Here is a 26837-nt window from a genome sequence, read left to right as displayed (position 1 = left end):
ATCTTTCAAGAAGACTCAGCAATCCCTACCACAAGGTTTCAAGGATCCAAATGGCGCACGGCTGGCTGATTATACCACGACTGAATTTCGTGGTTTGCGCCTGAGGGTTGTCTTTCAAGAAAGCAGCTGAGGACACGCACCTCACCAGTGGATGGGCACCTGGGAAGAGCGTATATGCTGCTTACCTGACGTTGAAGAGTCACGTAGAACGGCGGATTGCCAAGAGACAACGGAGAAGCAGCTTCCAAGCTCACTTGCCTTGTCTATCTGGCATGTGAACATTCCTGGGTGATCTTGCTATGTTCTGGTTACTAAAACCATATTACAATCTTCTCGCAGCATTGCAACATGCTGTTCCGGGTTACTTTGGTAGCACGGGCGTCTTCCCGTATTTGCTGTTGGAGTCAAGGAGAGTGAACCCATTCATGGTCCAAGATTTTGGAAGAACGGTACATTGTGCCGGCTCTGCACACGGCGTTTAGCCTAAGCGACACCCTTCAGCACAAGGTAAAGAGTCTTTTTCTACAAAGAATCTTTGGTACCAGCTTGGCGCTCACCAAAGCAACGGTCTTGTAGATTCTCCCTCTTTCAACGCTAGTCTCATCAGACTGTTCGCTGATGCGTTCTCAAGTGTGTGTATCTAAAGCTTTGAGCCTTTCAATGAGACTTTTCATGAACAATTGTCCTTCCCAACGTACAACGTAATAACCTGTAGTATACCATCAAACAGAGAATAGAAACGTGATAGATGTAAAACTTAGAAGACACGACATATACGTGAAACATAACGAACTTTTCACTAACATCAGCGCGACGAGTGTTTCGCCTCGAAATTCTGACTCTGCTCGATTTCACTGAACAAATGAGTCGAATTCGAAGCTTCGGCATCACGCCGTAGAACACACTAGAAGCTCGTGAAATTGACGTATATGATGCTGGCAGACATTGGACCTTCTGCTATTGCTGGATCAACCGCTCTGAAGTTGACCAAACCAACTACAATTGAGCAAAACAAGAACTTGTTCAAGGTGGAATGTGTCGTCGAGTTTAACAATCAAGATCAAGTATATATCTGGTTTGAAACTATTTTAAACTGTTATAAATCATTCCAAACTAACAAAATCCCTCCTAGATCTCATCATTTAGCGACATCAAATCTCTGGCTGCGACCGACATTGTGTGCTTGGCAAACAACAAGGACATTCACATATATGATGCATCGTCATCTCATCAGCATCTGGCTACGATTACTGTTGGTATGGACTATTGATTAAGCTTCAGTTTTGAGCAATTGTTGATTCTGATCAAAACTTCATGATTTCGCAGATGCTCTGCCGGAACAGATAGCCGTGAATCGTGATTCCACGTTCATGGTCGTCGCATATCATATTGGAATGATACAATTCATTCATGTACCGACGAGACGTGTCGTATTCTCACAAGAAATCGCTCAGAACGATGAGGATGCTTCAACGTTTCGATTGGTGCGATTTGCCAGCAACCCAAAGTACGTTTGGCGATACAATAGGACTACAAATACGATACTGAAAAGTCTCTCCAAACTCTGTTAGTGACAAGACAGAACAGTTACTTGTTGTGCTGTCCGATCTTCGATTAATGAGGTTTTCGAATGTCGATCTGCTAGCAGTTAGTACAGCGCTTGCCAAACACGATCTGGAGATGGCTATGAAGGTCAAGATCAATATTATTACCGTACATTGTTTGGACTTTGCTCACACCACCGTTGACACGTAGATCAAGTCCAACATACTGGTTGAAGTTATCACGTTGGATGAGGATATTCAAGGGAAAGCCAACGAACAAGACGGAGGATTACTAGAAGACGTGACAGACATCATACCAGTCTACTCGTCGGAATGGAAGGGTCAGAGGCTCATTGTCGCTGGACGAGGTTGGTGTTGAAAGAAACTAGGCTGGCTTTTTTCTGTGTTCATTATGCTAAGTTCTTTGCAGGCCAAGAGCCTCTATCAGTCTGGACGGTGTCAGAGCGGGATCAGAAGTCATTCAAGCTTGACTTTGTTCGCAAAGATCTGGAAGGATCGTCCATCATAACAACAAAAGTCAATCCAAGTGGAAGGAGAATGATCACATTAGACGACCAAGGCCACCTCATAATATGGAACCTGCCACAGTACGTGGAAATGGCTGTCCTGCCTAAATCTCGCAACTATACTAATTCAACATCTTTCTTCACATTTTATTAGCCTGCACATATTACGCCGATTTGAGATATCTGGCTTGTTGGATTTTGATCTCTTGACCAAATCCACGGACTTCCTAGAAGACTTGGTGGTGGTAGCAGCATTCGAGAACTCGATACAGGTTTTATCGCTACCTACACTGGAAGTCTTGCTGCACATCAAAACGGAAATTGCACCATATTTGATTCATAGCATCTACTCGACTGTCAACAATGGAATGTACATTGCTACCTCAGATGGATCTGCTCTCTGTATAAATGCTATAGTGGAAACAGTGCCATTGCAAAAGTTTCAAGATCTGATTGCTGCGAAAGATTTTGAGGCTGCTCGAGTATTTGCTTCTCAGTATTCGTTAGATCTTCAGGTAACTTGGAAAAGCAAAAAGCCAAACAAGGCGATTTTTCACTGGAGACTTGAATAAGATTGATTTTCTGCGTGTAGGTCTTGCTGAAAGCCAAACTGTCTTCGATACTCAAAGGCCAATATATTCCAACGTATACGGAATGTGCATCTTGGGTGGAAACCCTTCTTCATGACTTGCAAGACGTGAAGGTACATCTGGAAGTTGCTCAGTATATCTCAAGTCAAGTTGTCTGACTCGATTCTGCAATCACAGGACTTAGGCTTTTGTGCGCAATTCTGCACATCTTTGGTCCTTCCATCTGCAAAAGAAATACATCGTCTCTTGTCATTTGCAGCCTCGAAAGTGCAAAGTGCAGACTTATCTGCCTCACTACACTCTGCAATATGTCGGTTGGCAACGTATCAACTTCTTGGAGCACGATCTTCCAACACAACAACAGATATTGTTGATGGCGTAGCTTGGCAAAAATTTCGCATGTTGGATTTGGCAAATTATATGATGGAGCACGCTCGATCTGGTGATATGGATGCCGTCGTCGTAGTTTGGCGACGACATTGCAAAGGTAGAGCTCTTGACAAGACAAATCGCACAGTACGAATCCCTGCTAATCATGGATTCCATCAATTTAACAGATACGGCTGTACGAGATCGATTGATTAATGTATTATCCAGCATCCCAGCGACGCAGCCACTGTCTGACTATCTTCCATGGATTCAAAACGAAGTCATTCCATTGTTGCCATTAGAAGCAGAGTCAGAGTTTATCTCCTGGGTCCAAGACCGTGCTCATGCTGTAGAATTTACAGAGAGGAGACCTCACAATGCATTACAAGTTGCAGCGTTGATAGAGATCCTGCAACAGAAGCCGAAATCCATGCTGGAAATGTTTGGTCTTCCGACACCAGCCGCATATGTAAATATTATGTCTATAAATGCCATGCCTGCGGAGAGTGCAAAGTCCAATGACTTGCTGACTAGGTTGAGGAATTTGAAGAATCTGTGGGATTCTCATCAGATGTACCTGTCACTCGCTGAATATTCGAGCTTGATCCCAAGCGATATTGGTATGTGGTGTCATCAATTACATACCAACCTCGGAAATAACGCATTTTCTTAAAAGCAATCAAACTGCTTGATCGTGTCGCTGCTCCTGAATTATTAGAGGATGCTGTCGTCGTACATTTGCGCTTGTATTCTACCGCACATGCACTATCTAGTGATGACATTCTGTCAGAGTATTGTACAGACTTGATGGATTCACCTGTACAGCCTCATATCGAAGGTAGAGTCAATGTGGAGAAGATGGTACTTTTAACAATCGATCAATGAGTTTTTCTTCTATAGCACCCTGGGAAGATCGAGTGCTCGCACTCATTCCGCTGATTCAGAGTGCCGATATCAAATCGAGCGTTATACTCGAGGTGATGAGGAGATGCCCGGTCCCGTGGTCTGCTTCTGTTGACGAGCTCATTCAATCAACAATTAGCAGGATGCCCGAAAATGCGACTGAGAAGGCTCATCCTTCAGAGCCTGCTCGTCACGCTTCCGAGCTCAGAGAGCAATGTCGCCTAATGTCATTAAGACGGATGTTGACAAAGTATGGGATTTCGAAATTCAACTTGGCCGATTTGGGACAGACACGAAGTAAGATTCAATGCAGTTGCAATCTGGTGACCGTCATCAATTCAACCACTTTTAAAATAGATTTGCTTTGGTATATTCTTGGCCAGGTTGAATCATTGGATGCCATGCAAGATGGGTTGAGACTTGTCGCTGCATATCGTCATCTGAATCGATCAGATGCTCTAGTAGCACGAATTCGTATTCTGTCCTTAAATGGATATACTTCCCGAGCACGTCTCTTGCTACTTGAAGGAAAAGAATCCCAAACCATTATAGAACAAAGTGACGGGATGTGGCAGCAACAATTCGATGTCGAGAATGAACCACCGATAGACGATGCTGAAGCTATTGCGGCTGCCAAAGAAGTGTTTATGTGGTGTGAAGAGACTATTAGCACTTTATCTAAAGGCTCGTTAGGTAAAAACACAACAGCTCCTGACGAAATTCAACACTTCCAAACTATCGCTGAAGCTGGTGCAATGTTGGCTTCGGTAATACAAGATTTATCTGTTCGTGGCAAATGTACTAGTGTTGATACAGGATTTGATGCTGCAAAATGTGCTCATCAAATGAGAGCTATAAAGGTCTTGGCAACAGAGTTTGATATCTTTAAAGATATCAAGGATCTACAGTTAGAAAGTGAACGACGCAAACTTGTTGCTGGATTTGCATTCAAGATCTTCAAATATTCTGGACTCGCCGCTAATGATTCTCCGGTACACCGTGAATCTGGAGTCAACACACGCGACACGACCTCTGTCTCATCATTATATCATTTGGCTGAAGTTCTTGGGTTTGGAAGAGATGAAGTTCGAGGAATGGTGGCTGAAGAGGCAGCCAAAAATGGCGATTTTCAACCGGCTTTCTCGTTGTGTCAGGTAAGCTCAAATCAAGTGTTTGCCGTCGAGTCATTGAAAGTAACGTCGTCAATATTTTGTAGGAGATGTATGATAAGTTTCCTTGCCCCCGCACAGCCAAATGTCTTATGCGAGTTGCAAAATTTGTGACTCAGTATGCAACGGAGAATACTCATGTGTATTCAGACTCAAAGAATGGCAAGGTAATGGCTTGAGTGTTTTAGCAATGAGAACCAACATTTTCCTTGTAGAGCGAGACTAACTGAGGCTACTTTAATTAGCACAATTATCGTTTGACAAGTCGTATACGACAGCTGGCAGAACAAGCATTGACCGTTTGTGATGAAGGAGACCTCTCTGGTATGTTGTGAACTGACAGTCTCGGTTTCTGTTACACATCTCACCGATGCCTCTTACAGAATTCTTGGACGACTTCAAATCATACGATCTTCAACACATCGTATTCACGCAGTGTGATGCTGGAGACTACTCGCATGTCTTGAGTAATCCAACGACACTTGCCTCGTCAAGCCAAACCGCAATCACCGATTTAGACGTAGCAGTTCTCGGTGACGACTATGGATCGTCACTTTTCACCACTTCCTTCCACGAAACTGGTCTCGTCCTCACGACAGATCAAGCGATGAATAGTGTTGGTGAATTTGTTATCAGCACTTTGAAAAAGGATGTTGATACAACTGATTCACGTGGGAAACACAGACCGGACGCTGATCCAGTTTCTCTTGGTCTTTCCTTGACCGAGTATCTGCGAACTTCAAGAAGTTTGCAAACTGCCATGGCGTGCTGGCAGCAAGTATTTGAGATCGCGACTAGAAGCGTAGAGTCTCTGCCACCCTTCAATATAACGGATGAGCATGAGAAGCAGCTGATATCCGTACAAAGTCTTCTTCAACAAGTGAGACCACAGAGTTTCGTCTAATTCTTGGACCATGGAAGTATTGACGTCTTCTTTCGTATATAGGTGCTAAGTTCCCGCTACATTGACGAGTCGTTGAGTATCGGTTACATGTTGTATGTACCTCAAATATATGCATTTGAATCCTTCAAGGTACTTGACATGACCTTATCTCTTGAATCTTTTCGTTTGTCTCATTTTGAACTCAGAGTGGTTTAGCAAGTGTCGCTACAGACTACAGTCGATTGTTGACCCTTGCAACCATTGGAGTCATCGCTGGCACTGCATGGAAACAACGTGGATTCTTGGTGGACTGTCAAGGTTTAGCAGCGAATGCTCAATGGTGGCATCAGTTCCGTCTGCTTGGTGAGCCACTGGGGAAGAGCCTCATGTTTTCTCTGTTTCTTTTCTGTTCCTCATCCATCGTTTAATTTAGGAATACCGTTTGACGATGGAATGTTCCGAAACAGTCGGAATGGAGATTATCAACGCAAGCTTATACCACTATTCCTGGAGAAAACGCAGTTGGATGTCACAACTGTGATCGAATTCGCTCGTGATTATTTTATAGAAGGTATTCTGTCATGCCCGTAAAAGCGTTTATACGCGTTTACTCATGGTGCTTTTCTTAGATGATTATGTTATTTTCGAGCACGCTCGAAAGCTTCTCGTCTCGAACTCACAAGCAACCCATGAAGACTATGAATATCGCATGGCCCTGATTTTAGATAATATTCAAAATAAGGAAAAATTCTTGAATGTCTTGCTCGATAGTATCTTGCCTCGTATCTCGACATACGATTACGAGAGATTACAATATGTATTTGCCCAGATTCTCAAGTTGCAGCCAGTGCATGAAGACGCTGCAAAAGGACAGCTCGTCCTTGAAAATCTTTCGCAGTATAGTAGACATACTAAGCCAACTCTCGAGGAGTTGGTCGAGGCCAAGTCGCGTAAGTACTTTCGGAGTGATTAATTGCACCGTTCTGCGAGTCTCACGTTTTGCGATTAATATAGATCTGTCCGATTCTGATGCTGTCAGGGATGCCGGAATGGCCAATCTCTCTAAGGTATGAATGGGGGCTAGAAATGAGATATAATCAAATCGAGGGATCTGATTGATGCTTCTGTGGTAGATTTTTCCTATGGCAGCCAGACGTCTCCCATTCCATGCACTCATCAAGGACCCATGGCGAGTCTTGAGTGCAGAGATAAACAAGGACACAATTTTGTGTCTGGTACCATTATCAACTCCACTTGGCTTGTCTGAAGACAAGTTTTATATGGACATTTTGACCAAGATGGTGGAAGTCCCGAAGGTATTGGCAAAGCTCTCAAAACTTTGGAGAATGAACTAACGAACACACATTGTGATAGAATGCTGATATAACACCATCAGAGATATCAGCCAACTTTGCAGATCTGAAAACATGGTTCGCAAGAGTTCGAAATTCAGAAGCTGCAGTGCAAATGTCAGTCTATGTTGCTGGCAAATTCGCATGTGGGCCAGATCGAATATCGGCATATAAGCATGCACTTACTCAATGTGAACGTTGGTCGAAAGGAGTTTCGGATAAGGTGGGTGCTTGTGTCGACACGATCGTTCTTTATGTTCTCACTCGTTCAATTTGGGTAGGACGACGAGTTACGAAAGAAGGTTGAGGTTGTGACTAGTAGAGTAAAAGGATTCCTGGTCAGAACGGAATCCGAGTTCCAATTACGTAGTGTTGGACTGGAGGATCTACTTGATTATTTGAATCGACCAGCAGATCTTCTGATTCAGCTCTATATGCAAAAGTCTGAGAGAGCTTTGAATCATGCCGGTATGTGAACAGTGTGTTTCAAAAGAACAAAATCGACGAAGAGCTAACAATATAGCTTTTTTCTAGACTTCGACTTGCATGGTATTGCGAGTGATATCGCAAAACGACATGGATTGGACTTTGATCGAGTTCGAAATGGGTTGATACAGGTAGATCATAATCCCAGTATATGTCATTTTTGCTCTTAAACTAACAAGTCATTACCAGGTCTCTTTGTCAGAAGATTTGTCATCGGTAGCAGAATCTTTGCCGAAAACGTTGCTCCCCTCTGTACGACTACAAGCTGCAGAGGGTTCGCCATACATGAAATCTGAAATCGCTCTAAGATCTCGCCTCGTTGCTTTGATGTCGTATGGACCCATAGAAAAGAGTATACAGTTGCTCATGAATTACGCATATCAAGTGAGTGTATGGGTATGTTCTGATTCTGATATACAACTTTCCTGTAACCTTCTTTTCTCTCTCCCAGCAATCATCCAAAATCCAAACAATCACACGTGTTCGAGCATTATCTGTGCTACTCAAGATTGCATCAGCATCTCTTCTTGCTGAAAATAATATCAACAAGGCGGATGTTGCGTAAGTGCAAAAGTGGTTGTGTTGTAATGCCAGATAGTTCGAACCATTACGCACGCTTTTTTTTGCAGGAACTATGTTCAAATTCTACTCTATTTCTGTGATTTCGAACATCTTCGCATCGTCCTTCAACTAAAGGAATTTGCAACCTGCGACAAGAGGGCACTATCTCAAACTATATGGATGAATCACAACAAAGACCCATTGGCAGTGGAGCTTATATGCCACATTTGTTGTGATTTTGGCATCCATGACCAAGTTTTATGGGAAAACTTGTTGCAGAGATTGGTAGACTTTGGTGAAGTAAGTTGTTGAAATTCGTTTGATCAATGTGACTTTCTCAATGTCTTTCTTTGCTGAGCAGTTTGGCGTCGTGTTGAGAGCCATTGAGTATGTTATGCAAACTCCGGAGCTCTCGCAAATGGTTTCACTTCCGACGCTAGTGTCGCGAGTCATTGTCGGTTACCTCAAGTCACATCAAGATGCAGTTGGTGAGGTCTAATGATTTCACACAGGTTTGCACCTTCGCTTGATACTCAACACTACATTATCTGCAGACACTCCATTACGACTCAGACGAGTAACAAAATTGCTTCATGTTTGTCCATTTGTCACTCTTCTGGACGAAGTATTGCTGGTCGACACCTTGTCATCGATGGTGTCTGATTCTTGTATTGGTGAATGCACACATTTTGTATTGAGTGCCATGTATGCGTTGCCTAGCTCGTCAGTGGTTCAAGATAAGATCAATGTATGTATGTCATCCATCATCATCAATCACCAGAGTTTTGTTTTTCTAACTTACATGTTTGAAAACAGGTGACGATGTCAAAGTTACCAAATAATGCTCTCATACCACTTCTTGAGCACATGCAAACCAATAGAGGACTAGATTTGATGAGTATGCAGGTAAGTGTCCATAACGAAAAACACAACACTGATGATTTGCATTGATTCAGTTTTCCATAGGATGAGGTGAAACATTCCATATACACGCAGATCAATAGTCGCGAATGTTATGGAGTGGTGCTTCGAACATCACATTTGGGATCATTTGGACGCTATCTGATTGAGCAAGATCAGATTGATGGAGCACTGATGTTTGCCGTTCAAGTCTTGAAAAGGCAAGAGAAGCACGACAAAGCCGTTGTGGTTCTGTGCGCCAGCCCTGTATGCTGACGACCATTCTGTTGTGTTGATAGGCCTAGTATTGCAGCCACTCTCTTGAAACTATACTACTCGCTTCGACATCCTTTACACTCTGACGCGTCTCCAAAAGAGATGCTAACAGTAAGTGCAAGCCTCTCATGTCTTTCTAAGTTTGAGTCCGGTCTCTGAGAATATTGTTACATAGATGTACCTTGAATCTCACTCGTTGAGTCAAGATGACCAACAGCTTCTACTTGAAGCGTTCGAAACGAACCTGCCTGATGAGGAGGACGAAGATGAAGAAACAGAGGAGGCCGTTGAAGGAGGGCAAGATACCCTTGAAGACGACCACCAATCCCAGTATTAGATCACGTTGTCTTGTAAAGTTACTTCTAGGGTTTCTATAGAACATACAGCTTGGTTGCTTAGGGATTATTTTGAGTGCATATCTGTGCATTGTTGAGTTGATATAAGCGATATTTGAGTCGAGATCCGGCGCGAAACAATCATATCCACTAGTTTGAGGTAGCAAATGTGGTTGTCTGTGGTTGCAGAAAGTTTCGTGCTTCAGCAAGCAAAGATCTTAATAGTGATTGACTGCAAACCATTTATAGCCTAGCTAGCGTGTACTTGGCTTGTTCTTGGCTTGTTCTGGCTTGTCAACATATGCATCGTATCTCTCTCCCTGTCTCGCTCGTTTTGAAAGAAACTTTAACAGTTGTAATCGTCAGAGCTATTTCAAGTCCAAGAAAATTTTAATCTGATAGCTTCAGGTGCCACTAGTCTTTACCGCATTGTGAGAACGCGGCCATCGTCTCCAGCTTGATCTTTCAGGACCAGCCCCAAAAACCGTCTGAAAAATACAGGATGACGCAACAAGAAGATACCCAGTCAAGAAACCACCCGATCAACCCAACTTCGACCATTCAGCTTACAAATACCTCTATATACGCATCACCACATACAAATGCTCTATATTCTTTACATGCGCTCCCAACCACCAGCGATTCATGTTCTATAAAGATGCCACGAAACTCTTCCATAACTTATGCACGTTGCGTCCAATCAGCATACAGCAATTCCATAAGCGCCTTCTCACTCTCTTTAGACTCTGCGTCTCGTTCCTCGTCACCCTTTTGAAACCTCTCGTCAAGCACAAGCTTGCGTTCACAGAGCTGCAGGATGTGTTCCTCAATCGTGTTGGATGAGATTAACTTGTAGACCGTGACAGGTCTTGTTTGACCTACTCGATGAGCTCGACATTCTGCTTGGCAGTCATTTTGGGGATTGAAATCTAGATCCTGAGAAGTCAAGGAGAGCGTGAGACCCAAGAAATGAGAATCATATCGTTCGTAATGCTTACCATGAAAATGACTACATTAGCTGCTGTTAAATTCAATCCTTGACCACCTGCTTTGGTAGAGAGGAGGAATATAAACGTATTGGAATCGACTGCATTATACTCGTCAATCAAATCTTGTCTGCGAGAAGAAAGACAGTATGGATTAGTAACCACCATCAATCCTTGCGAATACCCTTTTTCTGGGCAGTGTACTCACCTATCCGAAACATCCGTCGACCCATCCAGTCTCGTGAAGCTCATATGAAGCGACTCCAATACTTTCTCGAGTACGTCCAAAACCATGACAAACTATTGAAAGTCAACAAAAAAAGATCAGAAATCAAGAACTTATGATTTAGCAAACGCAAATCGCAACCTCAAAATTCAAAAGAGCATACCTGCGAAAAAATTAAAACCTTATCCTCGTTCTCCTTCATGGGTACAAGTAGCTCCTTTAGCTTCTGAATCTTGCCAGCATCCATCCATGCTTCTTCAGTCAGCAATCTAGGGCGCAAAACCTGTACCCAAAAAAGCTTAGATCTTATTGTCATGGATTGCCAAACTTGACACACCTACCGAATGCTTCATGCACAGGCAGTGAATCTCGAAATCACTCATCACCGACAAGTCTTCACATACAAGATCGTAATCGGTATCATAATATTCCGGAGTTCGTTGCAGTTCATGAGCAATCTTTCGAACTGTATCGTCAGAATATAGTTGTCTGAATAACAAGGGGTGAATGGCCGCCTTTCGTAATTGCATCAAGACGTTAAACGTCTTTTTCTTTGCACCAGCTTGATCCTTTTTACTCTTGCCCTTTTGACTCTTGCTAGCTTCTGCAACTGCCCAGTCTTTTTTCGATTGAGACTCGATTTCTAGGTATAGTTTACGCTGGCGAGGAGTAGATGTGCAATATTCGTTGCGGGATATTTTAGGTGGTAGCTCCTTCAAGACCTGAAAGACGAAAAAAGTAATGCTGAGATGAGTGCCAACAAAAGGCCCGGTAGTGCGGCAGCCAATTGAATGCTCACTTGATCCTTCTTCCTCCTCAACACAAACGGTTTCATAATCTTCTTTGCGACTCTTATTCGTTCAACAGCTTCAGCACCAGTAGACCTTGTCTGTAGCACTTGCTGAAGAGTTGCAACGTGTTCACCAATATCGGGCATGATGAAGGTCAATAATGACTGAACAAAAAACATTTGGTCAAATCCAATGATGGAATGAAGACACTGCGACAACACGAAGCACTCACCAGAAGCTCCATGAGATTATTTTGTAATGGTGTACCAGTCAGCAGCAAACGTTGCTTGACTTTGAGTCTCATTAGATGTGTGTAGCGATTTGACGTCATATTCTAAGCGATGAACCGAATTAGTATCCAACCAAAGACAACAACACGAAGAGAAATGTTTGGTGTCGAACCTTGACCATATCTGAAGGGGAAGAAAAAAAGATTTGAAAACCTGTGCGAATGGATGACATGATATGACTCCACTTACGTCCTTCGTCAAGTATCATTGACTGAATAGGCAGCTTTTTGAAAAAGCTGCGATCTTCTTTGTTGCTCGATATCAGATTATACGTGGTGAGTATGCAGTCATAGCTGTTAATATCGTCCTTGAATTCACGTTGTTGTGCATAACGTTCATTCTGATTTCCAAAGTATGGGAATACTTGTAAATCAGGACACCACTGCTCGAATTCTCTCATCCAGTTATCTAGCAACGAAGGAATTTAGAATGCTGAATCTCAGCCAAAAAAAGGTTGACAACTTTGCACAAGCATATCTTATTATCCACACGTCTCACCTAACACTGACGAGGGCACGACAATCAATGATAGACCACCTTCTTGCTTCTCCTTTAAAAGGGCGAGCCAGGCAATAACTTGAGCAGTTTTTCCTAAACCCATCTGAGAACGAGTGTGAGGCAAGAAAAACAACCCAGACCAACGCTTCTCATGCAGAAATTTGAATATCCACCTCATCAGCCAAGATTCCTCCAAGACCACTTTTATACAAGAGATATAGCCAATTCACACCAATAAGCTGATAAGACTTTAGTTTCATTAGAGGCGATAGTAACTTCGGTGTCACTAGCTTTGACGACACTTCTTTATCGTCCACTGTGAGAAGAGCCATACCGCCATCAGACTCATCATCATCATCATTCTCTATATCCACATCGTCTGCCTCCATGCTATTGCTAGGTATAGTAGGTGCCTTCCTGGATCTAGTTGGAGACACGACTACATCGTCTTCTTGTGCCCACTTTTCTAATGATGCCGCAAATTCTTTTCCAGTCTTCTCACAGGTGTTAACAAATTGATCGACAGAGTCAAAAGAGTCCATCGTAGTGTTGTATTTATCCAGCAGATGCTTGGACTTCTTTTCAGAAGCCAAGGCCTTTTTCATAGCACGATAACTGGAGAATGGCCGTTCTCGCTGTAGTACGAGTTTAGCAGCATCAACAGAGCAGTTCGTATACTCCATTATATCGTCAATAGAAGCCATGGAAAAGAAGGACAGTGCCTTTTCTTCACGCATGAGCCTTTGTTTTATGGTATCGTCATCGTCCTCCAATTCGTCGTCGTCAACTTCCATATCGTCAGAGTTCACTAGTATAGGTGCTGGTTTGACTGGCAAGGTTTTCTTGGCCGGTTTGACGATTTCAGGAGCTAATGTAGGTGCTGGTTTGACTTGTGCACGGTTCTTGGTTGGTTTAACATAATTGCTTGTTGCTCCATCTGGTACGACGAAAACACTACCAGAGGGTGACGACGCACCAATTCTAGGTGCCTTGCGAAAACGTTTAGATCCTTTACGACCTCGCTGTATTACATCGTCATCATCGTCTTCGTCCTCGGTCTCCTGTATACATAATATTTCGGGCACCTTTGATGCGTCGCCTCCACAAGCGTCCAGAGCATTTTGAATCTCAACCAAGTCGGTATCGGGGAAGGCCTCCATGAGAGAAGCTAGCTGTGCATCGTTATCTATTACTGGTATATCGAATTCTGATGGCGGTACCAAGACATTTGATGGCTCGGCAATAAATAAATCAGCTTGAGCCCGTTGGTACTCTATACCGTCTTCTTCTTCCTCACTAGCTTCATCTGTAGCAGGAGCTAGCACTCTCGGCGGGCTACTTGCAGAAATTGTTGTTACTAAAATTGTCGAAAAAGCTGAATGAACAGAAAACCATAACCGACTTGCCTGGCACGAGCAGCAACAGCATACACTTCAGTTTGGCGGCTAGTGGTGGATTGTGGCTGCCCGATACTGGTAAATGTTTGTGGAGGTTTACTACTACTATCAGCAGGTGCAAAGTATGGCGAGGTGCTAATGACACTTGGTTTGATCGAAAGACTATCTATACTTTTAGCATCACTTTTACTATTCTCAGCACCAGCACAGCCCGATTCCTTCTTCATCTCAGGCACGACTTCATGTGATGAAGATGGCGTCGACTTTTCAGACTGCGGCTTGTGCTTTTCAGGCGATCCTCTGACAACCCATTTCTCACCAAAAGGATCATCATTAATATCATCAGAGAATGATTTTAAAGGCCTTTTCGTAGGTTTCATTGCCTTTTTGATCTTGGGAGTGCCATGAGGACCTTGAGGAGGAGTTTCAGAGGCTTTAGCGTTGCCCTTCTTGATGCTAAAGCCTGATCCCGAGCTACTCGAAGCTACGCCCAGTGGAATGACTATGGATAAATCTATGGCAGTATTCCGACTGCCAACAGTGTCTGTCCTATGTAGTTTTTTAGCAGGTTGATTGTGATCAGAGGCATCCAACGGCCTCTTGTTCGGTGGTTGGTCGGCCATGATTTCCAAAAAGATGAATAAGTTATGTATTATAGATAAGTATGAGGAATGATCTCGTCGATAGATTATATCAAATGTCGACGAGAATCTGATGATGTTTGTGGAATAGGTATTTTGGAAGGAACGAGTGAGTAAAGGAGTTCGAAACGGCGCTGAAGCATGTCACGAGCAAGCTACTTGAGCTACTGTACCTCGATTAGCTTGCCTCGACCAGAGTGCGATGTTTGCTTTCCTTTTATATAGAGCGTCTTGTGGTACTTGTTTGGTGAGGATTGCAACTAGTTCGCCAGCTTACATATGTATATACAGATAGGAATATCAGATCTAGCTGCAATCGCTCTTACTGCTTCGTCAAGAGCTCCGAAAGGATGTTGCAAAATGGTCAAAAGTAGCTCGATGATGTGAGAAAGAATCAAGAAATATAGCTACTTGTAACGCGTCACGCATTAAATGAATATATTTATATAATATTTCGACGCGTAATGACCTACTCTCTTTCTGTTCAAAGCGTGTAGCTCATCCAACCAAACATCATGTGGAAGCTTTAATGTTAATTTGAATTCTCTGACAAGACGACGCTATGTCTCGAAGGACCATCTCTGTCATCAGCAGCGACAGTATCGCCGACCGCTCTGCCGAAGTCTACATGGCTGGAATCGATGCCCTTTCCCAAGTGTCCTCATCTCCAACAAAACAGTATCGATTTGGTAGACAGGACGACACTGATGACGACGAAGACGAAGACGACGATGACGGTCGTCCCATCATAGATCTAGATGCTGCTCGGCCTAATTCTGCTCGTCAGTTTGGACTCGGCATGGAAGAGGCAAACAATGGAAATCACAGTCGAGCCAGCAGTCGAGGTGCTAGTGGATCGTCTCTGCTGCAATTGATGTCTTCAAGTCCAACTAAGGGAAAAGGCGCCTTCTCAAAGAGGTACGGAATGGTTGTCGGGTTATGTTTGGACGACTTCAAACAGCGCAACTCTCTCCTTCGACCTAGAACTGGATATATCAATGGAGTCGAAGTCAGGAATCGAGGTATACATCACAAACCTATTGCCCCCTTCATTCATCAAGTCAGATCTCGCATCCTGACTCTGGAACTTTTATAGATCAAATACCATCAGCGTCAACTTTAGCCATGCTCGAATCCCGCTTCCATAGCTTGCAGATATCGCAAGCAGATCTCGCATTCGCTCCAATAGATGTCGTATTCAGCTCGGCTGATGGAATGAGAATGTTGGAAGCTGATCTCCTCAGGTTAATACAGTCTTCAGAAGACACAACTTTGAAGGCTAAAGCTGATGCTCTCTTGGCAAGTGTCTTGCAAGAAGCTGATATGTATGAAGCAGCTTTGAAAGCACAAGGTGAGTATCAAACTGTGTTCGTCAACGACAAGTTTAATTGTCAAGGACACAAAATCCGAGGTCTGAGTCACTTTTTTTGTCACCATTAGATATGGACGAACCCTCCAGACAGAAAGTGCTGCGGCATTTTCCATCAACATCAGATATTTTACCATACAGCACATCAAGACATCTATCTAGAACTCCATCCACTGTAAGAATGGTATTTCCTTAACCTTATTTTTGCGCAACATTCTCACGGTCTTTTGGCGTCTAAGGATACCCTAGCATCTCGCATATCCACCACGAGTACAATAAGACAAGTAGCACCATCAATAGCATCATCTGTAAAACCCCGTGTGCCTCTACGAGATCAAATATCGCCACGACCACCATCAGTAGCCACGCAATCATCTGCAAACTATACCGATTCGTCTTTTCCAGCTCAAAGTAATACAAGCGGTTCTGGAAGAACACCACCAGGTCCAAATGATGTCTTTCAATGGACTCCATTTAGCAAGATTTCAGATCATGTCTGCGCTGAATCGATACAGGCTACTGTTGGTATACCGTCTGTGATAGCCGTGAGCAAAGGTGTTTGGCAATCCAGTGAATGACACCTTCTGATTTTTGGCCTCTGATAGGTGTCTGGGTGGATAGTCATTGGAACGTCTCGTTCAGCACTCTTGGTGTATGATTTAGCTCAAACGCTACATTCAGTGCTGGGAGACAATCAATCAAGTAAAGACCTCTCGATTGTAAAACGCATAACCTTCTGTTTGACGTCCCTGATTTGTTTGTTTACTCTTTCTTAGTGGAATATGGAGCAGTCACATCACTATCAATATCTTCAGATCAATCAACAGTAGCAGCCGGTTATGGAGCTGGATTTGTAGTAGTTTGGGACATACAGAGACGGATAGTCATGAGAGTGCTACCACCTGTGCAGAGATTAGATGGTAGAAAGGATGGACACATGCCAGGTGCTTCCATAATTCACGTTGGATTTGTTGGAGGAAGCAAAGCAGAACTTGTTTCTGCTGACAACCAGGTAAATCCATGAATGCTATATATGTGGTCGAAATTGGTGAATGCTAATTGTATTGTCATCAATGCAGGGTGCTGCTTTTTTGCACATCTTTTCAAAAATGGTCTTGGTAAATACAGTCACTTCTGTCAGGATACATGGAAGACCAGATGCTCTAGGACGGCCCATCGTCCCCTCCACAATATATGCTATGACAGCCATGTCATCGTCCAAACATATTCTTGAGCAACATGGATTGATTGCCTTGTCAACACCATACAAGGTATTCACTGTCTTTCTTCGATTTTTTTTGCTATTTTCAAAACCCTCACGTTTTATGTTTTCTCAAAGATGGCAGTTCTCACTACTCGACCCGTCCCTCAAATCCTCTTCAAATTGTCATGGACGCCAGAAGAGGAGAGGACTACTAGTGCCTCATTAGCTGCAAAACAAGCTGTGCCTTGTGCTTGTTTGGCGTGGAGTCCACTAGTAGCTTCGTCGTCGCAGCTACCAGGTCGACCTGTCACAGATGCATTACATTTGGCTGCTTCCTCAGGCTTCAAATTGTATGTAATGAGAGTCACTGCATCCAGGACACGAACTCTCGATAGTAGAAGAGCCACAGAGACGTCCCTAATATTACCGCAATTCGTAGTCTTGGGTGAATGGCTTGGACCAGAGAATATAGTTGCAATCCAATGGCTCAATCCTCAGGTATGAATTAGTACTCAAGTTATGTTGCTTTTTTTGCTGTGCGTTGTTGAGTTAGCAATTCTTTGCTGATCACTTCGTTTTCCTAAACTCTAGTTGGTGTTGCTCATGACGAACCATCAAGACCTAATTGTGTTCGATATTGCCACCATGCAAGCTGTAGAACGAAGTACAGTCCATCCAAGAAAAGTAGTAACACACGACTACTTTTCCAAAGCATTAGCCTTCTCAGAGTTGGCATGCTATTCCAGCATTCGAATGTTTAAGGGACGGATATTTGTTTTGGTAAGCAGCGTATATTTGCCAAGGACGAGCCCGTTTTTTTTAGCTCGTTAACATTTTGGTACATGTTTAGGGACAAGAAGACGTATCAATGATCCAACTAGTAAAATGGTCCGATCGTCTCAATTCATTGGCTCGAACTGGAAACTTTACAGAAGCCCTAGCTTTAGGATGTGACTTTTACTCTGGCAGTTATCGCAGGGCGGCGGGATCCTTACCTGCTGACGACGCTGAACGACGTAGACAGGTCTCTTCCCAAGTAAAGGATTTGCTGACCACATATGTAGATATGTCTCTGCATTCATATGAACCTCATCAGGAAGACGGCTCCTCATACAAACACCTCGCTACAGTGTGCTTTGAGACCTGTATAGCAGTCAATCGACAAGATTTCCTCCTAACTGAAATCTTTGAGAAATTCTCGGATGCTGATCTGGAAGGTGTATACTTTGAAATGCTGGAGGATTATGCTACTCGGGAACGACTGACAAATGTCAGTCATCCTGCCGTGATTAAAGCATTTATAGAATATTATAAATCGAAAGGATGGCTTGCACGAGCTGAACAAGTTATATTCCAACTCGACCCATCCAGTATCGATGTACATGGTGTGCTCAAACTATGTAAAGCATCAGGACTGTATAATGCCTTGATATTTGTCTATAATCGAGCACTAAAGGATTATATAAGCCCAATTGTGGAGATCTTGACGATATTAGCAGAGAATGAAAAGACGGCAGGAAAACGCCCCTCTACTTCAAACACTGAATCTGCTAATGGCGATGTCGGTGGATGGGCAGAATCTGCACGAGAAGACGCCACATATGCCCTGTATGTATATTTAGCATATGTATTGACAGGAAAGGCCTTCCCTGTTGGTATACTACCACCCAAGGAAGCACTCAAGGCCAAAACGGACGTATACAACTTTTTATTCTCCCTATATCACGCATTCTGGCCACCAGAAGGAGTCTCTGTCGAAGCAACCCTATTACGACTAGGAGATCCACCATTCCCATACGTCCGTTTATTATTCCGACACGATCCACGAGAGTTCCTTAAATTTATTGGTCAAGCATTTGAGGATCCGAGTCTGGAAGGTGAAATACCAGCCAAAGATATTTTTGGACTGAATAGACCAGGTGGATATCATGTACGTGATGAAGTATCCCGGCAGTCGGTAGCTGATACGTTGCTCTTGATTGTGGAAGATGATGTCTTGACGGCTGATAAAGTCGCTGTATATGCCTTCCTTGCACGTAATTACGCTCGGTATACCACCTTTCTAGCATTTCCTGACGACGTGTTAAAAGCTATGGTGACGGATTTATCCATGTATAAGGACGATGGATCTCGGAATGAACGACAGAATGCCGTTATGGTCCTGCTCGAACGATGGAAGTATAGCAAGACCAGTGCCTTCCTGATCATGTTTGAAGAGGCTGGGTTTTGGAAGATATGTGAAGCTCAGTATCGACAGGACGAGCAGTATGATAAAGTATTGGATTGCTATCTGAATGATTCAGTACGAACCGCTGAATCATTCATGTGTATACGAGAACTCTTGTCGGATAAAAGTATCTTGTATTCCGATCGGATGGCCGTGAGGTCTAAAGTCATGTCGTCCTTGGTACAGCTAGTCCAGATAGATGCGGAGAAGACTGCTGAGATTATATCACAGTTCTTTCCGGATGCTCATTCTGGTGTAATTAGTCAGTTGGCTGCTGCATCTAGTAGTGGTCATGTGGAGTATGAGTGGATGTACTTGCGTGGATTGTTAGTACCTCAGAGACCATCACTAATTAGAAATGAGACTATGAAACTGCCTACAGAGATATATGAACGATATGTAGAACTCTTGGCAGTACGGAATTCCGAATCAGTGCTCCCATATCTTATTCATGTGACTGATGAATCAGAAGGGTATCCTTTTGATTTACAGCGCATGTTTCAAGCATGTAGATCCCATAATATCACAGAAGCTGCCGTCTGGATATTAGAACGTAGTGGTGATATACATGGAGCATTAAGTATCCTGCTAGAAGGACTCAAAGAATCATCACAGGAAGCCGTGTATAAGGAAATCCAAGCTGCTAAAAGTGCAGCTGCCCGACAAGATGATAATCCTGTAGGTAGCCGAAGTAGTGGACATAGCATGCGAGAGTCATCTGTGTCTCCTGAACGAGGTGCTATAGTGACTGAAGATCGTCGCTTACGAATGGAGGCTCGTCGAGCACTGAGTAAAGCTCAGGATAGTGTAGAAGCCGCTACTGAGTTGTGTAGACGTGCTGCTACGAGACTGACGAGACCTGATCGTGAAGGATTGTGGTTTCAGCTGCTGGACGTGGCAGTCCAGCCTCAGCAGTTGTTACTGAAACATGATGGTGATGAAGTCAAACACGAAGCATCAGTTAAGCCACCAAAAAACGATGCAAGTCATAAACGCATGCTGGAATCATTCAAAGCTCTATCTCGAGCCGTCATGTCTGGAATGATTGGACAGGTCGCACTACAGGCTATACTACGTCGTCTGGTTGTTGCGCAGCCACAAGTACCACTAGGAGAACACCGAGCACTTCTAGAAGAAATGCTGGCTGGTCACATCCATGAACGTGAAACACTCGTAATCGCCGGTCGTATCGCAGCATCAGATGTCGACACGTTGGAACAACAAGTTGTTTCATTGCGTGTTGGTGGGATACGGCCGTCACGAGCTACATGTGGCATTTGTAAGAAACTTTTGGGTGTCTCTTCATCATCATCGAATGTGATGCATCAACACAATCCAGACAATATCTTGGTGTATAAATGTCGCCATGCCTACCATGAGACGTGTATGAAGGATGTATGGGTGATGGATGTTGATGTGGAGTGTGTCTTGTGTCGAAATCCAGCTGGGGTTTTACGGAAGAAGAGTGATTTCTTGTCGAGGTTGCCGTCTCCTATAGCGTCTCCTGATCGTGGGAAAGGGAAGGAGAAGGTATGAGTGATGGTGTGCTAAAATGTTTGACCAATACGTTTTTTTGTTGACTTGGGTATTTTCTTATAGGCATCAGAAGAAGATGAGACAGCTGAAGGAATGATATCCAAAGAAATGCTAGTTAGAGTAGAAGCCTTGACGAGGTTTCACTCTGTTAGTAGGACTACTCCTACGGTACGCATACAATTGCAAGGCTTGGGACAAAACTGTTGATTCAAGTCGGTCAGTACTTGGCTTACATCTTCTCACCCTCACAATAGGCTGAACTTCTCACCGTCCTATCACCAAACGAGCGGGTATACGACCTCGATGATGAAACATCACTGTTCGCTGCTGCTGCAACTACAGCAGTATTCAGCAATTCACAGAGTTTTATTGAAGAAGACTCGCAGCATGATGATCGACCGTCTCTGCCAGCGATACTTTCGAAAACACGTATGAGGCATCAGCTTTTATTGTCTCCGCCACATCTACCTGCGGTTGATACCGCATGATAATTCTGATACAGCTAGCGCCTTTTTTGTATATTACAACACACGCACTATATAAACGCATACATAACATGTATATCTGAATTCAATTCTGCTGAAATGTTGACCTGCCCACGAGCAACTTTACAGGCCATCAACACCTTTGCGACATCGAAATTTGGCCCTAGCCATCCGTTTCTCCTCCAATCACTTAGTCAGTTGAAACCACACAGTATGCCGATCCTGCTGTGTTGGCTAAGAGTTTCGTTTGGATTCTTGCGACGCAAAAAAACCCTGGACCAATACGTTCGCAATACATTCGCAGTATAGATCTGCTCAAGCAATTCACCTCTATTTGCAAACTTCCCAATTAAAAGGAAAGGTTTAAACCCCCCGCAACAAATATTTCTTTTATACAAATTTTATGCCCTTCCCGTTTTTACCGTTCTACTTCCATAGCATTATTAGCTGATGACAATGAAGATGAGGATGCCATAATAGCCTGTTCAGGTTGTGTTGTAGCTGCTGGTGCTGGTGTTACTATTTCGGTTGTAGCTGTCAATGTTGCCGTTACGGGTGCAATAGCAATAACAATCTTATTTTTCATCTTGTTGTTGTTACTATTATTTTTGCTGCCACCATCCTTCAGAGCAAGCTCATCTCGTATCTTCCAATAGCAAGTATGACAAACTCGCTTGCCACTAGGTATCGGTCCATCAGGTCGATACTCGATTAAATCAGAGCCTGGGTTTAGAGCTTCTTCTTCCATCCACCATATGGGACTGATGCCCGTCTCACATCTAATACATGTACGTCTACCTCCTACCGGATCTGGTGCTGATACTCCCATCGTTATGGGGATGGGTGGTGGTAGACTCTCTATAGCTGGTGTGGCCTGCGATGTAGTTGACGGTTCTGTTCCGTTGCTGTTCACGTTGTTGTGGGTATGTGGTCCAGTAACCAAGTGACATGTACATTGCGCTCGAACTGCGGATGCCAGAGCACGTCGCTGTCCTAGTGTTCCTTCGGATTTACCTCCTTTATTGGCCATGACGTACTCTTTGAGCATCGTCGAGCGAGTTTCTGGAGGTGCATTAGCATTATACGGTAGTGTGGGTAGCGTCGATGATGGTAGTGAGAAATTCTAATGAAAAAGCAAGAGCGTGAGATTTAACGTTTGCTGGTGCGAAAAACATTTCTATAAGATCATTCAAGCATGGAACTTACAATGTAAGGATTCCTTCGATGCTCATTACAATAGACTTCAGCATGCAGCTGACGTTTAGTAACAGGTGCCGTACCACCATTAGCAGCTCGACGTTCCTCTTCAAACGTCAAGTCAAATCCAGCAATTTGACCACACGTTACATGAAACGACTTTGTACATCCAGGTTCAAAGCATGTCACGCATGTTCCATAATGCTGATGACAAATCACACAAGGCTACAGTGAAAAAGTAAGGTTTGATAAGTAAATTGTAAAGGAGAAAAAAAAGAGACCATTAAATCTGATGCATACCTGATTCCAACGGCTCCTATCAACCAACCCAACACCCTCAATAGGTTCCATAGCCACCAAATTGGAAAACCGCACCTCAGGAGTCCAGACAGCACAAGCAACATGCACCCAATTCTTTCCAATCGTCTTCTTGATTGCACAATCGAATGCATTCAATTGTGTTGGGCACATGACACATGTATAGTTCAGAGATGAATCTGGATTGGCATTATTCATACATCGAGAACATGCCCATCTTTGTAATGCTGGGACTATATGATTGTCTGGTATACCGTAGCATGCTGTGTTGAAAGATGACGAGACAGTTAGTAAGTATCAATTTATGGCGCTTACTGTTTTTTTGTGTTTAAGTGTGAGATAACACTTACAAGGATGAACTCGAAGATGACACTTTATACAAGCCACCAAAGGATTATTTGGATGATTGCTCCATTCTCGACATACACCACATGGCACTGGCTGAGCTGGTGGTGGATCTGTTGGTTCTTCCAATACACTATCTGGTACAAGCGATATGGGTTTAGGTGGCTCAACCTAATAACGAAAAGCGTTTTTGTCGGTAAAGCTCTAAAAAATCAAGTCTCACAGAATTCTTCTTTTTTATACCTTCGCAGGTGGCGGTTTAGGTTTCTTTACAGTAATCTTTGGTATAGCTGGCATTGGCGGTGCTGCTTGTTGTTGCTGTTGTACTGGCTGTAGAGGTTCGTCTTCCCGTTTTCGTTTCGGTGTGGGTGCTTGTATTGGTTTGATTATTATGGCCGGTAGAGGTTTGGGTGCTGGTGCATCTGTCGTAAAAAGTAAAAAAAGTTGGCAAAAACAAAAACGTAGAGCCCTACCACCAAGTGATTGACACTCACATTTCTCTCGATTATGCTTCTTTACAGTCTCAGTCACAGGACGAGTGCCAGCATATTTCAACCAGTAGTCTGTACATTCAGAGCACATCATTTCACTTCGACCATACAATTGTCGAACCCTCCACTTCATTGATTTATGAGTGAGGCAGTTGGAGCACTCCCTGAGTTTTCGTGCTGCCCTTTTCTCGTCGTCATCGTCTGAATCGGATACAGAGAGTTCAGACAAGTCACTTGACCCTTCACTGGATGCGTCTGCTCTGTCTTCTTCTTCAACCTCTGAGGGTGGTACTCGTCTTTGCAAGTCCTTGAATACTTTGCTAATAGTCAGAAAGAATAGCGTCGAGTGATCATGTGAGACAGGAGTCCTAGATAATTACAGTCAAGGTTTTTTTGCTTACCCAGGACGATACTTTTCACAGAATTGAGAGTACACTGGTCGATATCGTTCAGACTACAGAGTGGAAAGAATGGTCTCAGGCCCATTTGGGATAAGTTTCCAAACAATATTAAAAATCATCTCATACCCTCTTCCATTTGTAGAAAAAAATCACCACCTCCTTCATGGTCTTTGTCCAAACCTTTAAAATGAAAAGTGGCAGTTAGAAGAGGAAAAAATGTCCCTCAAAAGCCATTATAGACGTGTCCAGTAACTAAACCACATACCTCTTTCTGAATCCAATGCAAGTCATGTCCATATTTCACAATCCCATCCTCAAACTTTTTAACTTCTTCCTCAGACCAATCTGCAACTCGCACATCAGCCAATGTCAACTTTGACATGATTTTGAGTGCATCCTTGGGTATCCAGTTGCTACGATGAAGGACTTCCAGGGCTCGATCTGCTACATCCATTGATTTTGGATGGATGGCATCCGGCGATGCTGGGTCTGTGGATTTTGGAAAGAGTTTGACGGCTTCTTGTAGATATGTGTCCACTATCGTCCCGGATGAGAAAAGAATGTCAGACAAAGTCCGAGCAAAAACCAAAGCACGACCAAGTCAAAAGACACCCACATTCATCTGAAGGTAACTTGTCTGGCATGAATATCCTCACATCGGATATCCCTCTCTCTACTGTTGAATCGACGTCATCTGTTTTGCATGCAAAAATGGAAATCATAGTGAGTCGACAGAACGCAACATCCTTCTAAACAACCAAGAACAGCAATCCTATTTAAAGCACTACCTTGCATGACCTTCTTTGGTGCCTGCTTTTTCCTCCGATATCCACCACGTTGAGGTGCTGAACGTGATGTCTCTTCTTCAGTTTCAGCCTCGTCACCAAAAGTTGGTATTTCAGCTTGATATCCTTTACCAACTCTCGATCGAGCTTTTGGAAAGCCTTTGTCTTGTTCATCGTCTATTTGGTCAAAAATGATAAGAACGCCGAGAGGAAAAACCCCCAAACAAAAATATGAAATAGATTGTGGACCCCCTATAGAAGAATGAGTTTCTTACCATCAGTTGCTTCTAACCGACTATAATCACCAAGATAATGAAATGGCCATATATGTTTGTATGGTGTGACTGGTTTCTTGGGTGTCGATGATGTTGACGTCGCGGCTATCATATTCATTATGTCAGTTAACCAATCCGAGCAAAAAAAAAAAAAAAACTGAACGACGGTACAATCAATACCATTGGCAGGCAACATATACTCTGCGGTATCAAGATGATTCGACAATCCATTCCTCAATACCGGTGACGCCGGCACTGACGAAGCAGCAGATGTACTCGTCACTGTCGTAACAGTGTCATCTGTAGCATTCCCCGAAACACTACCGTTCTTGGCAAGCTTGGCAGCTCTCAGACATTTATGACATTGCCAAGCAAAACCTTTAGGCAATTTACGTTCCATTTCGAGACAGACCAAGTGGTATGATTCACCACAATGAGCACATCGTATGCAATCGGATGTCTCACACCATTTGGAGCATGCTTGACATGCTCTTCGGTCGGTGAAGAAGTTTGCTTTGCCTGCTTCTACTAGGATGTATGGTACGTCGATGAGTTTTTCTTGTACAGATGGAGGTAGGTGTTGGCACTCTTCGACGGGTACGACATCGTATAATCTATGTGTGTATCGATCATATAGCTAATAATAGAAATTAAGATACGCATGTTAATAAAGCTGCTGTGATGTTTGTGCAAAGTGCCAGTCCAACATCACAGGATGTTTACCTGATGGAAATAAAAGCAATCGTCCTGAGCCTTGAACTTTTCCAAATCGGGTATATGATTTAAATGTCGTATTTGGCATATTCCGCGAATGGAGGCGACAGGATTCAAGTCAGAGTGCTGACTTGCAACCAGCAACTTTGCATCATAGTGCTTTCTTCTTCCACCGAATATAACGTCCCGAGGACGATAAAACCATCTGTGGATGTTGTGATTCATGTTAATATGGATGCGGCTGTCATCATCTCGCATCAAAGAGTATGGCAACATACCCGACTCGAACCATCATGGCGTTTGAGGCCTTGGCTTGCACAAACTCCATGATGCGACCCGTCAAGAAGCTAAGTAAGAGAATATGCCTGTAAGTTGAAGCTTGACAAAGGAAGCCATTCATCAATTGCAAGCTTACGGTTCCTGAGGTAGTTCGCTTGCCAAATAGACATGGTCTGTGAAAACAAGGACGAGGCAACATAAGCTACGACAGCATATGTAAACAAGACAAGGAATGCAAATATGAGTAGTAAATACCATTGACTCTATAATTCTCTCCATTCCTGGTGGTTACTTCCAAGATTGGCTTGCTTTCGTCGTTGTCGTTTGCAAGAGCAGCACTTGCACTTGATGACGAGATGTTTCCTTCTTCTTCCAGTGGTTTTAGAGCAGGAGCATCCTCCATGACGGAATCCATGCTTGCAAGAGTGACTCCTCCAACTCGATATGCCCTCGGAGCAATATGTCCAAGTCTTCGCTTGATGTCTTT

The 26837-nt window shown here is 43.5% G+C and overlaps 4 protein-coding genes across 4 annotated transcripts; 2 read left to right on the top strand and 2 right to left on the bottom strand.

The window, feature by feature from the left end:
- Positions 1-932: 932 nt before the first annotated feature.
- On the top strand, positions 933-9897 carry SmJEL517_g05858 (uncharacterized protein; the record flags this gene model as incomplete). The annotated part of the gene is made up of 34 exons (XM_031171784.1): positions 933-1064; positions 1133-1256; positions 1327-1507; positions 1572-1692; positions 1756-1912; positions 1975-2152; positions 2226-2586; positions 2664-2774; positions 2839-3148; positions 3219-3650; positions 3707-3868; positions 3931-4230; positions 4291-5087; positions 5150-5269; positions 5348-5426; positions 5486-5982; positions 6049-6135; positions 6192-6348; positions 6419-6556; positions 6615-6935; positions 7000-7052; positions 7119-7301; positions 7360-7560; positions 7619-7805; positions 7872-7954; positions 8013-8207; positions 8275-8384; positions 8453-8684; positions 8746-8872; positions 8939-9132; positions 9201-9290; positions 9351-9481; positions 9584-9671; positions 9736-9897. The coding sequence occupies 34 exons, from the start codon at positions 933-935 to the stop codon at positions 9895-9897; spliced, it is 6801 nt and encodes a 2266-aa protein (XP_031022247.1).
- A 679-nt stretch (positions 9898-10576) lies between these two features.
- SmJEL517_g05857 (uncharacterized protein) lies at positions 10577-14706 on the bottom strand (the record flags this gene model as incomplete). The annotated part of the gene is made up of 12 exons (XM_031171783.1): positions 10577-10831; positions 10894-11011; positions 11090-11181; positions 11271-11390; positions 11449-11829; positions 11907-12062; positions 12131-12232; positions 12301-12311; positions 12378-12596; positions 12687-12789; positions 12860-14043; positions 14085-14706. The coding sequence occupies 12 exons, from the start codon at positions 14704-14706 to the stop codon at positions 10577-10579; spliced, it is 3363 nt and encodes a 1120-aa protein (XP_031022248.1).
- Positions 14707-15286: 580 nt separating this feature from the next.
- On the top strand, positions 15287-21548 carry SmJEL517_g05856 (uncharacterized protein; the record flags this gene model as incomplete). The annotated part of the gene is made up of 13 exons (XM_031171782.1): positions 15287-15642; positions 15709-15746; positions 15821-16075; positions 16165-16268; positions 16333-16638; positions 16699-16795; positions 16870-17105; positions 17173-17364; positions 17433-17795; positions 17889-18077; positions 18148-21054; positions 21124-21228; positions 21315-21548. The coding sequence occupies 13 exons, from the start codon at positions 15287-15289 to the stop codon at positions 21546-21548; spliced, it is 5382 nt and encodes a 1793-aa protein (XP_031022249.1).
- Positions 21549-21963: 415 nt separating this feature from the next.
- Positions 21964-26765, bottom strand: SmJEL517_g05855 (uncharacterized protein; the record flags this gene model as incomplete). The annotated part of the gene is made up of 17 exons (XM_031171781.1): positions 21964-22668; positions 22752-22967; positions 23043-23323; positions 23411-23576; positions 23649-23827; positions 23900-24216; positions 24298-24350; positions 24424-24477; positions 24563-24834; positions 24914-24991; positions 25086-25259; positions 25358-25462; positions 25529-25994; positions 26081-26276; positions 26350-26418; positions 26487-26523; positions 26606-26765. 17 exons carry the CDS (start codon positions 26763-26765, stop codon positions 21964-21966), a joined length of 3528 nt encoding a protein of 1175 aa, XP_031022250.1.
- Between the last annotated feature and the right edge of the window lie 72 nt (positions 26766-26837).

This window comes from Synchytrium microbalum (assembly GCF_006535985.1).
Source record: "Synchytrium microbalum strain JEL517 chromosome Unknown SmJEL517_scf0062, whole genome shotgun sequence".
NCBI lineage: Eukaryota > Fungi > Chytridiomycota > Chytridiomycetes > Synchytriales > Synchytriaceae > Synchytrium > Synchytrium microbalum.
Note: the sequence above shows the minus strand (reverse complement) of the source record. Positions and strands in the feature narration are given on the sequence as shown.